The sequence below is a fragment of the Rutilus rutilus genome (assembly GCF_951802725.1).
Source record: "Rutilus rutilus genome assembly, chromosome: 17".
Classification (NCBI taxonomy): domain Eukaryota; kingdom Metazoa; phylum Chordata; class Actinopteri; order Cypriniformes; family Leuciscidae; genus Rutilus; species Rutilus rutilus.
The window spans coordinates 30117887-30134229 of NC_140230.1; the positions used below are offsets into that span (position 1 = coordinate 30117887).

At 37.1% G+C, this 16343-nt stretch overlaps 2 protein-coding genes and 1 long non-coding RNA gene across 7 annotated transcripts in view; 1 reads left to right on the plus strand and 2 right to left on the minus strand.

Moving 5' to 3' along the window:
- Positions 1–11167, minus strand: part of slc4a7 (solute carrier family 4 member 7) — a 48108-nt gene extending 36941 nt beyond the window's left edge. For 3 of the 5 annotated variants that reach the window (XM_084384973.1, XM_084384971.1, XM_084384974.1), the window contains exon 1: positions 3473–3990. In XM_084384973.1, the coding sequence (XP_084241099.1) occupies positions 3473–3535 (63 nt within the window). In that variant the 5' untranslated portion in view covers positions 3536–3990. Of the gene's footprint in view, positions 1–3472; positions 3991–11030 lie in introns of those variants that run through there. The other 2 variants (XM_084384972.1, XM_084384970.1) reach the window with 1 other exon arrangement.
- An 862-nt stretch (positions 11168–12029) lies between these two features.
- On the minus strand, positions 12030–15575 carry LOC311276537. Its single transcript, XR_014625074.1, has 3 exons — positions 15460–15575; positions 14710–14951; positions 12030–13133 (listed from the first exon to the last, which is right to left on the minus strand). It is a non-coding gene; the product is annotated as an uncharacterized lncRNA (long non-coding RNA).
- LOC311276536 (uncharacterized protein) lies at positions 14060–15681 on the plus strand (the record flags this gene model as incomplete). Its single annotated transcript, XM_084386236.1, has 5 exons — positions 14060–14145; positions 14224–14280; positions 14387–14467; positions 14714–14809; positions 15415–15681. The coding sequence occupies exons 1-5, from the start codon at positions 14089–14091 to the stop codon at positions 15679–15681; spliced, it is 558 nt and encodes a 185-aa protein (XP_084242362.1). The 5' UTR covers positions 14060–14088.
- Between the last annotated feature and the right edge of the window lie 662 nt (positions 15682–16343).

Sequence of the window (16343 nt, forward strand, 5' to 3'; positions counted from 1 at the left end):
GCAAAGTGTTTACTTATATTTGTGTGCAAACGCGCGCGCGTGTGTGTGTGTGTGAGGCGCGGGCGCGGGCGCGATCGAACAGTGGAAACATAAAAACATACTCCGTCATTTTGTTTATCAGGACATCATTCAAATTGCAAAGTGTTTAAGTTACTGTTAATTCAAATGTTAAGGAAAACAAATATATTTATCTGAAATGTAGCAAATTAATTTTCAATCCATTCAGGTACAATTACCAAACATATCTCAAGTTCTTTTTGTCTTTTGTACAAGTGCAGATTGGTAAAGTGTTCAATAAATGTTTTTGTTGAGAAATCTTGTCTATCTTAAGTAATTATTTGTGTTACATTTTATCTTTCAAATAGAGGTTAAAAACAAGCACATAATCGGCCAAATATCGGCCAAAATAAATCGGCAGCATTTATCGGCCATCGGCCGACCCGGATTTCAAAAGATCGGCATCGGCATCGGCCTGAAAAAAACCATATCGGTCGACCTCTAATTCATTTATTCTTAGATTTTAGTTTAGATATGTTTAATGTGCAATATATTGCACATTAAACATATCTAAACTAAAATCTAAGAATAAATGAATCAACCTTACTAATCAACCTGCACATTAGAACTTTAAATAAACAATAGACACAACTACGTCCTCTGGGCAGCTGCATGACAAGGATGATGTAACTATGGTCACATTCACAGCTATTCTTACCTCGAAACTATTTCAGGGCATATTTTTCTGAGCTCATTCAAAAGAGCACAACGTAAAAATAAATTCTGCCATAACCAACCAACAATTGCATGATACGTTGGCCATCCCAATGTGAGAAAGCCAATAGTGCCAGGGCTGCCACATGTCCTGAATCATCAATGAGGTTACCTTAAAATACCAGCAGAACAGTTCTCAGAAAAGGGTTAGGGTTAGATTTTCAATAATGTACAGTAGGCTTGCTACGACAGAAGCAACACCGGTTAAATCACTTGACCACCGCGGCACCGCTACCCACCGATTTGATTTTTTTTTTATATAAAATCATTTAGTTCAGTTAGACAACAGACACTATTAAACTGAACGCTTATTAAACTATTAAACTGTCTGCTTAGTAAATCGTGAGCCGAACGAGATCAGCAGCAGGAGTCAGATTTCATTCATCACAAGAGCGAGGAGCTGACTGATAAGGCGACTGCGGAATATTTGATGTCAAAGTGAAATGTAAAAGCGTTTATTTAAGCGAATTTGTCATTGCACTGTTTTGTTGTTGTGTTTTTCATTAAGAATAATAGGCTAATGAACTCACCATTCAAGCAATCTGCCCCGAATTGGCGAATTGGCGCTAATTTGAAAGTGAAACTAAATTGCGCACGGCCGCACGTGTCCACGGGCGCAGAGCGAGCAGAACGGAGTGAGCGTTTTAAGTTCATTCCTATGGAAAAACGTTTGCCTTTAAATTAGCGATTTAAACCCCCCCAAGTTGACAAGTTGAAGTTGACGATGCTGACTCGCGATCTTCGCAGTAGTGAACGCCCCAGAGAGAAATGCACATTTCATACGAATTAGCCTACATAAGCAGAGAACAGTCAGTTTTCTTTCGTTTTGAATTGTTCTGTTTAAAATTAGACATTTCAAGCTTTCTATGTCTCAGGTCTGTGAGGCAAGTAGGCTACCTTATCAATGAGTTTCGGTTAATTTATGAGACCAGCTCCAGTTCATGCGCCGGCGCCTCCATGTCGTGAATGATGATCTATTTTCTAATATATTTACTTCTTATTTATTAAATCCAGGCAATTGGTTGATGAAACATTGATTAAAATTAAGATACAATTAGCCTAATACAAAATTTAATTAAATTTAAAGACAGGCTTTGTGCTTTCTGCTTTCTGTTTGAGGTCTCTGTGAAAGTTTTAAAGCAGTCTTTTAGTGCCGCTTTCAGAGCACTCACGTCTGTAACGGAGAACTGTCCTGTCCATAACTGTTTTTTTTTTTTTTGTGTGAAATACATTTCTAAATAAATGCGACTTATAGTCCAGTGCAACTTAGGCTATATATGTTTTTTCTTCTTCATCACGCATTTTTTGACTGATGCGACATATACTCCGGGGCGATTTATAGTCCGGAAAATACGTTAAGTTATATATTCTTTCTGTGCGGCCCGGTACCAAATGTCCGGACCTCTGGTCTAAACAATCATCTCACCTCTACATTTATAATTACTGATGCCTGATATGACTTGTAAATTTATTGACATTATAGCGGGGACAAGATTATATTAGCACTGTTTGATGTATGCATTTGGCAAGTGATAGAGCGTTTAGACCCCAAAACTATGACATTGGATTGGTACAAATGCGCGCGCAGTATTCATAGATTTTAGCCTATGGAACGTGGTTTATACACACACAAAACACATTTCTGACACATTTATGGGGATACACATTGATATTACTGGAATCAAAGTGTATCAAAGTTTGCTAGACTATATTATGCTGTGATATGTGTGTTTTCTTCCTGTACATTCCAGTACAGACCCTTGTATAAAAAACCCAAGGTGGCTCTGTCTCAGCACGGGCCGAGCCAAGCATTCCTGAGTGCCATGGCATCAGATATCATCCCAAAGGGCAAAACGCAGCAAAGGGTACAATGTGGACTTAGAATTTACCATAACAACACGTGATAGGCAAGGTGTCTTGAGACCAGTGACACGCTTTGCCCTTTTTCATCAGAATGCCACCAAATTTCAATCTCATGTAGGCCTAAATTAAATGTCAAACTAAACACGATTTTGGATAAAAAAAAAATATATTTCAAATAGAGATCACGATCCTCCCACGATTCTGAACAGACAACTAAACAAAATAACATGTAATTTACTATAGGTTCTGACAAAATGTTAATTGCTGCGGTCTATTTTTAACTGTTTAATGAATCTGAACGAACTGTTTTAAAATATCGGCTTGAATGAATGATTCAATGACTCACTCAAAGACTTCACTTGTTTTCATTACTTGATGAATCAGAATTGTTTTGAACAAATCTCCTGAATGAATGATTCAATTCTCGATTTTGATTGCTTCCGAAGACTTCAGTGTTTGTATTTGAGTTATAAACTTTTATCCCAGTTTTGTGACACTTTCTTTGTAACACAGAAATAACGATCCTGTGGGCGAAGACCGCTTGTGAAGCGGTTTGACAACTGCTGTCTCTAGCTCATCGGCAGCGCCGACGCAGATTAGATGTTTAATAGACAGGCGAAATGTCAGTAAGGAATGAGATTGTGATCTTTTAACAATTAATCGTGCAGCTCTACTAAACACACTATACTGTGTTCTCAAGGCAATATTTTGAAACAGAACCCACAGAGCAAACACCAAGCCAAAGCATATTTGATGAGCTACGCAGAATCTGAGTTATATGCCAAGCTCAAAAAAAAACTGCATTAGGTCAGATACAGTGAGTCAAAGAAAAACATACCGAGAATATCGTAGCTCCTCTGGTGGTCCTCAAATTCACAACATCTCCCCAGAAGTCCTGCATTTTTCACAGACCCTGGGGAGGAACTTTAAAACTTCGTCACTTGGAGAAAATCAAACTGCACTTAAGACCACAAAAGCTTCAATGATGCAGACGCTCAGGTCCGGAGAGACTGATCATTCATATAGCTCATAAATATGGTCCCCTAAATAAATGTTAAAACCAAAGATCAAAAGATCAACCTGAAGTTTTTAAATGTTTAGGCTATTTAAAAGCAAAAAGGAATGACAAGCTACAATCAGGATCTGTGGAAGAGGAAGTCTCCACGCACTTCCTAAAAAAATGGCAGTCTGCTTCGACCAAGATCTGTCACTCTGACTAGGAAGCAGAAGTGAGAGAGAATCCTGCAAGACTTTGCCAGTGCACAGTTCTTATGCTGACGTCGGACGGGTCTCACTCCTGGTTGCAAAGACCTAAACAAGCGGCGATATTTATATCCGAGAGCCGTTTCAGTGTGTGAGGGTGTGTTGTTGTGAGCGTGCATGTGTTTTTCCACGAGCACTGGAGCTATACATGGCCTGAGCGCTGGGAAGCAAGGACAGAATGCCATTGCCCTGAGGTGTTAAAGGGCACAAAGCAATATAGGCTACTATATGATTACAATATGTGTAGCACAATCAATCTCTTATTTACAGTGTCCACACCTTTTTGATTATTATAAGAATCATAAAAAAAAAAAATCATAGCACAGAGACTTCTTTTCTATAATTTCTTTACATTCTATAAATCAGTTATTAGTTAACATTTTGTAAGAAACTATGATGACTATGATGATATACAAGTAAAGGGAGAGTTTTTAGTTAACCCACAAATGTACAGTTGGACCAAAGAGTTCCTGCGATATAAAAAGTCTAGTAAAAGTCGTGATATCAAATGTGTAAAAGAGAACAAATGTTGCTATCACACAGACACAATGCTACTAAGCCATTGGTATGCGCACACTGATACTATGCTCATGAAGAGGAAGAATGCATACGTGTTGCCCCTGACAACAGAGTAACCTTTGTAGGAAGTCGTGCCATTCAGCCAGTGAAGCTGTTAATGCCTGTAATTAAAGCTGTGCAGTCTGAATGAATGATTGGGGAATTAATTGAAGAAGAATAAAATAAAATAAAGTCCCATTCTATTCTAGGAGGAACCACTGTTACATTAGTTTCTACGAATTTTCTTTCAGACAAATCATGGAAGTGCATGCTTCAAGAATTGACTGATTAATAAGCGAATATTGTATTTTGATGTGCTGAGCGTTTGCAAAAGTTAACCAATTACATTCCCACATTAGATTTTTTTTGGTAGGCCTACATTAGGTTTATTTAACAGTAGCATTCAAGCAAGAACTACAACTGAAATTGAATGATCGAATGTAAAAATAAAGCACTGCTTAGTCTTCGCAGTATGAATTAAATAAATAAATATACACTGATTATTAAAGTTACAAAAGTTATTCAGTCAAGAGCAGTCAGAGTGATTTCCTCTTCGTCTTTTGTGGTTTGATTAACATTAAATGACATAGACAGCGGCAGGATTATTAGGCTGCTGTCACAAGACCCGATGCACGGATCCTTTGGAAACGCATCCAATTTATTTTCCATCTGTTTACGTTCATTTAAGACATAACCGACAGTGTTTACGTGAATACTAGCCAAGGCGGGTATTTTGACATATTCGGCCATATAAGCTGAGGAAGAGAACTGAATTTGGCATCTTTCTCTGCGGCGCAACAACTTGAGGCTGTCTACACCACACTGTCTACAAAGCGAATATTCCAAATCCATTCGTCTTTCACTTCAGAAGTAGCGCGAGTGCTTGGAGTGTGTCAGAAATAGAACGAGGCATCGGTTTACTGTCAGGGATTTGTCGAGTGTAGACAGCATCACTGATTGGCTGCGTCCAAAAGCTTAAGCAGCTGACTTGTTGCCTCGCTGCCCTATCAGGCAATGACTTCGCAGGCAGCGTTTGAGCACGAACGTACCTCACGAAACTGATTTCGGCCAGACTTCTGCAGCAATGTAATAGTTTAATGATCTATAACAAAATAGAGAGAGCTTTGGTTATAACTAAGTGAATATTTAATTCCTACAATAGTAATTTTATCACTAGAAAGTAGATCAAAAGTGGAAAATGTTGGTCAAAAACGTACTTTTGCACACAAACTGACAACCAAACGTGACTTTCAGATGCCATCTTTATTTTTTAGCTCAACTGCCACAGAATGGAACACACAGGATTGTGGGATATCAAAGGCAGTGAAGGATACATCTATGATACCTTCAAAAATCGATCAGATGACAGGAAATGAGGCTAACTTTGGATTCTGACGTGCCTTGAAGCCTTCATACCTTGGAACGCATCCTCCGAAACCAGCATTTATAAGCTTTCGGACGCAGCCATTATAATCGCAAATTCTGGCAAATTCTCTTGTCTTTCGTTGCGTTGTGACGCTTCCGTCCAATGTAGACACGGTGGTATTGTATTAAAATCATCCAGTTATCGCAAGCTGTTGCAATATACATATTGTGATTTGTACATTTGTGATATTTCAGGTGTACACCAGACAGTGAGCTTTGCATGGGGAGTGGGGACATGGACATGTTTTCTTTATTTGGTTGTGGTCTGGTCCGTTACATCAAACTAAGTATTTTAAATGAATTGTGAATAAAATACTTTAGTAACATATACAAATATTAATTTTGATAACACTTTACAACAAGGTTCCATTAGTTTATACATTAATTAACAATGAGCAATACATTTGTTACAGTATTATTTATTACTCTTTGTTAATATTAGTTAATAATATTAACAAAGACAACTTTTGATTTCAATGATGTGTTAAATTGTTGAAATTAACATTTACTACTATTAACAAATGCTTTAGAAGTACTTTTCATTGTTCATGTTAACTAATATAGTTAACTAATGTTAACAAAGTGAACCTTATTGTAAAGTTTTACCATACTTTTCTCATATACGCTTTGAAAAACATAAAACGGACTAAACTAATACTAAGCACTGGCAAACAGACTTTGCACTGCTGAACACTCTCAAACCCTCATCTAAGATTAACAAAATATTTTACGGCACAAAAATGTGAAACAACAAAACCCACTTCTGAAGAAATGCTGACTGTGATTAGAGATTCTATAGACAATCTATATGAAAAATCTCGCCAATTCTGCGCTCATTTATGAAATATTTTTGTCATTTCATGAATATTTGTGATCCAAAATTAAAAACTTCAGTATTCTGTTACATTTAAATCTATTCAGCAGATTCTCCCTCAAAATAAAATGTTTCCAGAGTCTCTCTAGGCCGAGTTAACGCACATGTGACCATTGTACCAACGTTACGTGAGATATTACTCTCAACATATGTAAACAAATGGAACCAGAAAGACTTGTGAATTAGCTGTAAGTTAACAGAGCAACTGTGTTGACTACTGTACACTGACAGGTCACAGAGCCTCATCCTACAGTCCCCAGCTACTCTAAACCTGCTGAGCTTACGGCTGTGCCCTCTGTGGCTTTTTCAACAGCATTGTCTGAGGGGTCCCAGCTGCCCCGTGAGCTGCTGATCCTCCAGCCAGAGAACAATGACAAACTTCCTGTCTAATCTTCCATTCTGAACCAGTGCTGTAACATTACCACAAACTCAACGAGCCATGAAATCTTCCCGATAGAGTCACGGAAGAGAACAGAAGAGGAGCATCATTGTCCTGAAGACACCTGAGTGATGAGTACTAGTGAACTAAGCAACAGGAGGAAATTAAAACAAGGCTCTTTGTTACACAACAGGAACTCTGGAAATTCCAAAAACGTTCCGATAAATAGAATGTTAACTTTGTTTAACGACATCTAAACAATATACATACTTATGCAATAACGTACAAGCATTTCCTTATCTGGATTCCAGTCTAACTCAGATTTGTTATTTGAACCCTTAATCATCATTACATAATACAGACAACATATCTGCACCAACATGAGACTGACCATTGAGGGGAAAACACAAGAGAATGATGGTAGCAAGTCAGAGACTGAGACAGAGCAAAACTGTAAATAAAAAAAAATCAGTGTAGCGAGGGTCCACTGGTTACTGTTTATATGAAAACATAAGCCCTTATGTTATGCTTTACACACTTTGAAAAGATAAAACAAAAATGTAACAATATTCACACTGCCCATTTAAATGTCAATTAAAATAACCTCTCAGCCACTGCTTACTGCAATTTAGTGCTCCACTTAAGATGTTACTGCTTAAAGGTATTGCGGAGGATTTTCTTTTTCCGGGTGGATCATCAAGACTATTGGTCCTCCTAGTTGTCAATCATTCTGGTGATATGTTTACGTAAGGCCGTCATACGTGCTCGTCCCTAGGTAGTTTTCGCTTTCTGCGCATGCCCACTTTCGGGTGTATGTGTGTGGTGAGCTACGGTTTCAGCCATTCATTGAAGCTCGCCCGTTCTCACCGGGTTTTTTCAAAATGTCTGAGGGTCGCAAGAGAAGAAGTGTCTACGAAATGTATGACAAGAAGAGAAAGGCCTCTGAAGAAAGAAACAAGACCAGAGTGTTTATGGGAGAATATTTCACACACTGGCGTGCGCTAAAAGCACAGGTTGGGCTTCCCACTGATGCCTCAGTCGCGAAGTTTCTACTCGACAGGTAAAGTTTGGCATGCTATTTGGAGAAATCCATTTAAAATCACTGCTAGTAAAAGTTAATGTAGGCTAAGCTATGATTAGCGATGCTAGCCCTGGCACAAGTCACGCACCGCGCAGACACGGTAAACATCTCAATTTGTCTAAAGTAATTATGACCAAATGGTAAAAGGTATCACGCTGAAATGTTCTAAAACCTTGTGTGTTCATTTTTGATAATTCCAATGTGTTCACATAGTATTTATTACACAAATGCAACAAGCTACTTCTCCATTGCAGATCATGTCTTGAGTCCTCACTCAATCGATCAGTATAATAAGTAAATAAAACACGGAAGGGCATTTGACATTTTGTCTTGCATGAATGTTTTTGAGTTAGAGTGTTTTTGGGAGAATATTTCACACGCTGGCATGCGCTAAAAGCACAAGTTGGGCTTCCCACTGATGCCTCAGTCGCGAAGTTTCTACTCGACAGGTAAAGGAAAGTAGGCTTGTATGAGCCATGCCAACAGCAACTTGTAAACAGAGCGTGCACGAGGAGAACTAGACTCGTGCATGCTCTCTCGTGCACACGTTTAATAGGCATTCCCTCTCAGGAGCAGGTAGAGTGTTGCGCATGTGCATTTTTTCAAAAAGGTTTGTCAAAAAATTTACAAGCACTGTATGTATTTACTTATATGAGCTAATATACTTACACTTAAAGGGATAGTTCACCCAAAAATGAAAATTAGCCCATGGTTTCCTCACCTTCAAGTTATCCTAGGTGTATATGACATTCTTCTTTCAGACGAATAGGCTACAATCAGAGTTATATTGAAAACAATTCCTGGCTCTTCCAAGCTTTATAATGGCAGTGAATGGCTGTTTCTGTTTTGAAGTCCATAAAAGTGCATCTTGTCATGATAAAAGTGCATCTTGTCATGATAAAAGTGCATCTTGTCATGATAAAAGTGCATCTTTTCATGATAAAAGTACCCCGCATGGCTCCGGGTGGTTAATAAAGGTCTTCTGAAGCGAAGCGTTTGAGTAAGAAAAATATCCATATTTAAAATTGTACAAACTGTCATCTCCAACTTCCGCTAACTATCGTACGCGCGTTCACGAGAGACTGGCGTTCCAGTGTACGACGTAGGACGCAGGCGTAGCGTAAATTACGGTGGCGAGCGCAGAGGTTAGAGCAAAACAAAACACCGGTCGCGCATATTCTCACCAGAGCGTCCTACGTCACACGCTGGAACGCCAGTCTCTTATGAGCGCTTGAACGACAGTTAGCGGAAGTTAGAGATTAGGCTACAGTTCGTAAAGTTTGAAATATGGATATTTTTCTTACACAAACGCATCGCTTTGCTTCAGAAGGCCTTTATTAACCCCCCCACACTTTTATGATGGATAGATGCACTTTTATGGACTTCAAAACAGAAACAGCCATTCACTGCCATTATAAAGCTTGGAAGAGCCAGGATATTTTTTAATATAACTCCGATTGTATTCGTCCGAATCTGAAAGAAGAATGTCATATACACCTAGGATGACTTGAGGGTGAGTAAATCATGGACTAATTTGAATTTTTAGGTGTAGTATCCCTTTAACTATATTAAGTGAGCAATATTCATACCGTTTCTTTACTTAATAGTTGTTACTGTTACTTTAAATAAGTGATGTAGTACTGACCTTATTTAAATATACACGTGAATTGAAAGTGTATCTAGGCTGTTAGTATTTTATCCATTGATGACAAATAATTTGTGAAGCGAAGGAAATATACTAAAGTCATTATGACTACATTTTGAGGAATTGTTCAATTTACTCTTCTTTTTAATGTATGTATTTGTACATGTATGTCTTATGCCTGTTCTAGATTCACTGTAAACATTAGAAATGCTTTGGCAATACATTGTAACGATTGTCATGTCAATCAAGCACATTTTGAATTTCAATTTGAGAGAGAGAGAGAGAGAGAGAGAGAGAGAGATGGGGGGAGGAAGTGCACACTTACTTATTCATGTAAACAGTAATAGCAGGAGAGAGAGAGAGAGTTATCAATTGTTTACTATACAAATTCATGTTAACTGGGTTGACATTTTTTAATAGTCCTATCTTGACAAACATAACAAGTGATAAAAATGAGTGGGCTTCAATCTTAAGTGTTTATGTGATTATGACCTTTTTTTCTGGAATAGTACATCACTATAAAAGGGAAATGTGACAGTGACATACAACCAGAGGAAATTTTCTGTTCTTTAAACAGCAGATCATACTCAGCTAAAAAAATAAATGTATATATAGAGAGAGAGAATAATAAACACTCATTAATGCTTGTATGTTGCTATACAGTATTTTCAAAATGTAGCACAAAAAGACGAGAAAATAAAACACAACAAAAGCTATAACGTGTATGTGTTTATGTATGTTTATAAAAACTTCAAATTATTTTTTATCTTAGGGAGAGAGAGAGAGAGAGAGAGAGAGAGAGAGAGAGAGAGAGAGAGAGAGAGAGAGAGAGAGAGAGAAATATTCATAGTCTAAAGCGCTCGTCGTTCACCGTTATTGTGACGCAATGATCTGAACGACACTTCCTGGCAGCAGCGTGATCACCCCAAAACAATGAAAGTACATTTCCTCACCAATACAATCTCAAAACGCACCTTTCACGTCCACTAAGACAACATGGATGATCCTGGGTCGTTAACAACCAAGAGAAAGTGATGCTTTAAACCAACCCCACCATCCATTACCCTCATCCACGACCCTTTTCTTTCTTTGAAAGAAACGCGCGCAGAAACGCTCTAGGCATCCAAACTCTCAACTCTAAAGAGACAACAACAAATAACTTTATGCTTACTGTGGTTAAGAGTGGTTTCATCTGTTCATTGCTATCTTCCTCCATTTGTTCAAACTGTGTACTTCTTCCGTCCCTCGCCGGAGACTGATTTGAATATGATATTTCGAAATGCCCCTTCTCTCGTGTCACAGCCACTGAGAGCGTGTGAATGGTATTTTTACATATATCGGGGCTTGGCAAATCCCGCCCTTGTTGAGATTGACAGGTTATTTCATCCGTTCACTCTCACACGACCGGCTTTTTTTCTAGCCAATCACATCGTCGGAACGACGCTGGTACATGAATATTAATGAGTAGGGGAGGGGCTAATTGGCTATTGGGTGGTCTACAAATGAATCCATTAGCGAAGAGAAAGAACTCGCGGTGAGGATGAGCATGATGATTTGAACGAAGTATTATGGTGTTATTATTAGGCCTAATGGGAAAACAAAAAGGAATGTCTTGGTAAAACTATCCAACCTCTCAACAGCCTGAGTAGGGATTGGTAGTACAGCAGGGGTAAACCTTTACAGACCCTTGACCCCCACCCTGACTCCCAGCCAAACCATAGTGAGTTTATAATAAAAAAATTTTTATCATTATTGCATAATGCTAATGAAATCATAATTTAAATTGCATTGGTAGTTGTCACCCTGCTTGACTGGGTTGTTTTACAACAATAGATTGGATGACAAATAACATGTAGCCTCTTTTTAAATACATTTAAATTTTAGGAGTCTAACTCTCTTTTTTTTAAGCCAATGACCCATCTGTTATACACAAACTGTTTCAAGACCCAAAATGTATCATTCATTGTAGTTTTTACAGTACTTATTGCCACTATTTTTCTGTTGTATCATCCTTCAGTTTTGTTTAGATCCTTCATCTGAAGACATTTTTAATGCCTACTGGAGGTCCGTCATATTGCACACCACAGCTGTAACTGGTCACTTTTGTTTTTTTTTGTCAAAAATGTTCATTTAAACTGTGCTGTGTAGTGGCAAATGAGGACTGAAACAATACAAAGCATTTGCATTAAAAACGTTTTTTCATTTTATTTATTTTTATTGATGGAGTTACACAGTTAAGGTGGACAAAGATTACATAAATTTGTTTTATTTAAAAATTAACTTTAAATTAAATTAATTAACATTCTGAGTCAGAGTCAAAGAGTCATAAAAGATGAAAAAGACTTCAATTGTGTTACTTTGGCATTAATGACAATCAGTAACAAGACATTTTTACATTTTTTATATAACAGGATTTATTTTTTTCACGATATTCGATATTGTCTAGATTAATTTTTATTTTTTATTATTTTTTATTATTGTTTTGCTTTTTTAAACCAGTTACTTCAGGTAATTGGAACCAAGCAGAGATAGCAATATTTATTGCTCGAAAATGTCTATCTTTGTACAGGGATGCCCCCTTGTGGTTCATAACTTCTCTGCATGTATTATCCTTTGATCTGGGCTACAGTAGATGGATAGAGACCTAAATTAGACTCTAAACATAATGTCACATGACTTTATTTTGTGTTTCTATTCCAGAATTTAACTATTTAAATATAATGATTAACATAATACAAATAAAGGCAGTTTCCTGTACTGTGTTACAGTACTGTACTATGTACATTTTAACAAATCAATCATGGTGATCAGTTATTGCATTGCCCGTACACATCTTGATCTTAGAAAAACTCTCTTATTTACATTCTGTCATTGAAGCTGGGTCCTCTAGTCCTGTCACTCCAAAATCCTTGTGTCAGAAGTGGGATTTGAACCCACGACTCCACCCGGAGAACAGAATGCTCAACAACATCTCGTTGAGTCTGACGCCTTAGACCACTCGGCCATTCTGACAATACGGTGAAGCGGCGATTAACTCAAACATGATGATAATTACTTCCTGGACTGCAAAATGTGCCATGCTAATTTCTCTTTTGATTCTAAATGCCTCAAGATCAACCAGTCTCTTTTTTTTTTTTTACTTCCAAAATGTAGGATATTTGTTCTTATGTTATAACATCCTATCTACAGTTTATAACCTGAATTCACTCAATGTTTACATCTTGAAACACCATTCTCTTCATATTTTGTGGAGGTGGAGTCTTGAGACTTCTTACTAAGAAAAACAAAATCAAAAACAAAATCAAAATGGCTCAAGACAAACACACCGTCAACATCAATAATGACTAATTTCCTAAGTACCATTTCTTCACATACTACTAATATGAATGGATTCTAAGTTGGGAGTTGAAACATTGTTACTTAGTGTGAGTATTCTGCACTTCTGTTGTCTGTCTCTATGTTTGTGGGTTAGGTAAAAGCTAGAATAGAGTACCAGTGCAAACTATCACATATCAATCCTCTTTATTTGCTTATTGTGCTCTTACGTTGGTTTTTGTACGAGCATATCATGTACAGATAGTTGTTTTGTAAATTCTAGCAGATTTTATGTTGTGACATGCAGGATCAGGTGAGCATGCTCCTTCCTTTGTTTTGGACCACCAGAAAATAGTGAAATCCCCTGTGCCGTTATCTTTAGTTTGTACTTTTAAGTCGCATTGGGAAAAAAACAAAGCTAAAACTAAACCAACTGTCTTCGCCAGATTAGCTTCTCATGTGTCATCTGAGCAACTCTTCCAGTTAATCCAGATTTTCTGCTCTGAGAATGTTCACAGTGACATTTGGTTCCTCTTCAGTTTTATTTCACTTTGACTGACAGTAAAGAGAAAAACATGCCTTTATTTTCTGTATAGGCTTAATAAACTGGAACCAATTTTAGTATAATTTTTAGAGTACATTAGCCCATTAGCTCAATTCCCATCCCAACACATATCTCTCTCATTGTGTTTAAAGATGCCTAGACGTGATGATGTGACCAGCATTTTGCAGCACCCAGCGTCACTATTTGACCAGCGTGTGGTGTCTAAATTCATGACGATCAGGCCAAAGTTCCTTGGGGTAAAATACTTTTAAAAAATTCTTTCTGCTACATGCTAATTTTGATTCAGGGGAAATGAGGAGCTGTCTTGTTTTATATCTTCCAGGTTTTGGAAATATCAATAGGTATAGGTATGGTTGTCTTAACGATCTGTACAGGATTTTTGTATCTCCTCTGGTCATGTCTATTTGTAAGTATTTTATTTCAACACCAGGACAACATTGTGCAATGAACAAATACTCAATAACGTTCATTTTCTTCACCTTAGTCAGTTTTAACTGGATCTGTGACAGTATCAGCTGCATACAAACGTAACGCAATCAGGGTTAGTCTGAATGTCTACTGTAATAGAAAATATTTGACATTTCACGGTGTCTATTTAGAGTACAACGCATTATGTTTTAAACATTTTCGTCTTTTTCCCATTTCAGGTCAGAATCTCACAATTTCTAAACTGTTTCAATGCCATAGCATCTGTTCTCTCCATCCCATTCCACTATCTTGACAGTGATGTAAGTGTGTGTATTAGACGTCTTGCTTTGAATCTCACAAAAGTAAAATATATCTGCCAAACTTACATCAAAAGTGCTCAAATTAGTGTGATCAACTATAAAAGTGGTTTCAATTTTAACCGATTTAATAAGCTCTACAATAATCTGTAAGTCATGATGTGCCATTTCTGAACATTTCTTCAAGACAAATTTCTATTTATGACTAATAAAAATGTGTTTATAATCATATTGTCTATACTCACTCAGGGTGTGACTCTTATTCTCTTGGTTGTCTGTGATGTTCTGGTCTTCATCGTCTCTGTTATCATTACCTCATCTTCTTGTGATTGCTGCAGGATGAAGGTAAAACTCTTTAAGATGAAGTTAAAAAATTCTTATCTTTAATCATTTTGAAAAATGTAAAAATTGAAAACAAAATTTAATTCTGACACTGTTTACTCGCCATCATGCCGTTCCATACCCATATAGTAAGCGTTTTTTTCTTCTGTGGAACACAAAAGGTGAAATTATATAGAACATTCTTCAATATAATGAAGATTAATGAGGACTGGGAATTTCATTCTGCAAAAAAAAAAACAAAAAAAAAAAACATATGTCCATGCTAGTTATTTTTATTCTAAGACTTATAATAATGATAGCTTTGTGTGAGGAATGAAACTTTTTACTGAAACCCAGCCTTTGCTCTTCTTTTAAACAACACTGAACATTTGTTTAATGACGGTTCTATGCTCTAAAGCAACTGAATCAGCCAACAATGATATTGTTACACATTTGATTTCTCATCATTATGCGTATTTAACTGCTTTGACAGAAACAAGTGACTTCGTTTTCATATCCATTCTGATTGGTTAATTAATTCATTAGACATTAGGTTAACAGCTGCCACTAGGTGTCACCGCATCCCATTTAGACGCAATAATGATGTTCTTTCTGTTGTGTTCTCTCAGTCAAGACATGTTGCAGTCAGTTACATAAACAGAGATGAGCCTTACATGATTGACAACAATTTTGTGCTTCGGGGCCAACAAGACCCTTTTGCACCTCCAACAAACTACGTTCCAAGTCCTTCAGCATCTCCAGCATACTACAACCCAAGTCCTTCTGCACCTCCACCAAATTATGATACAGTCCCATCTGCACCTCCACTAAGTTACGATCCAGGTCTTCTTGAACCTCCACCAAGCTACACTCAAGTCCTTCTGCTCCTCCAGTGAACTATAATCCAGGTCCTTTTGACGTTCCATCAAACTAATAGGAAATCAAGGGGCAATTTCTAGTCTGTTGATGAAATCAGTTGCTTGGAGCTCCTTATTCACTTTCCTGGATATAATTTAAAAATTCAACCACAAGTCTCATGCTAACACGTTTAAAGGCCCACTGAAGTGCCTTGAAACAATGTTGACGTAATTTCCACTGAAACAGGAAGACAGGGCGACACATATCAAACAGCTCTTCCCCTTTTTAAAAATAGTCAATAGCATTTTGTTTATATCACAGCTCGTCCAGAGTCCTTATATCACTACTGTCCTGATGGTTATGCTACAACACTTATTTTGGAAAAATATATTTTTGTATAATGTTTATGATTTGTATTATGAAAAAAAAATCAATAACTTCACTGTAATACACTGCATTGTTGCCGAATTCAGTTCACACATCACTACTGTCCTGATGGTTATACTACAACACTTATTTTGGAAAAACATATTTTTGCATAATTTTTATGATTTTTATTTATGAAAAATATTCAATAGTTTCACTGTAATTCACTGTATTAATGCCAAATTAAATTCTCACATCACTGCTGTCCTGTTGCTTATACTACAATACTTATTTTGGAAAAATATCTTTTTGCATAATTCTTATGATTTTATTT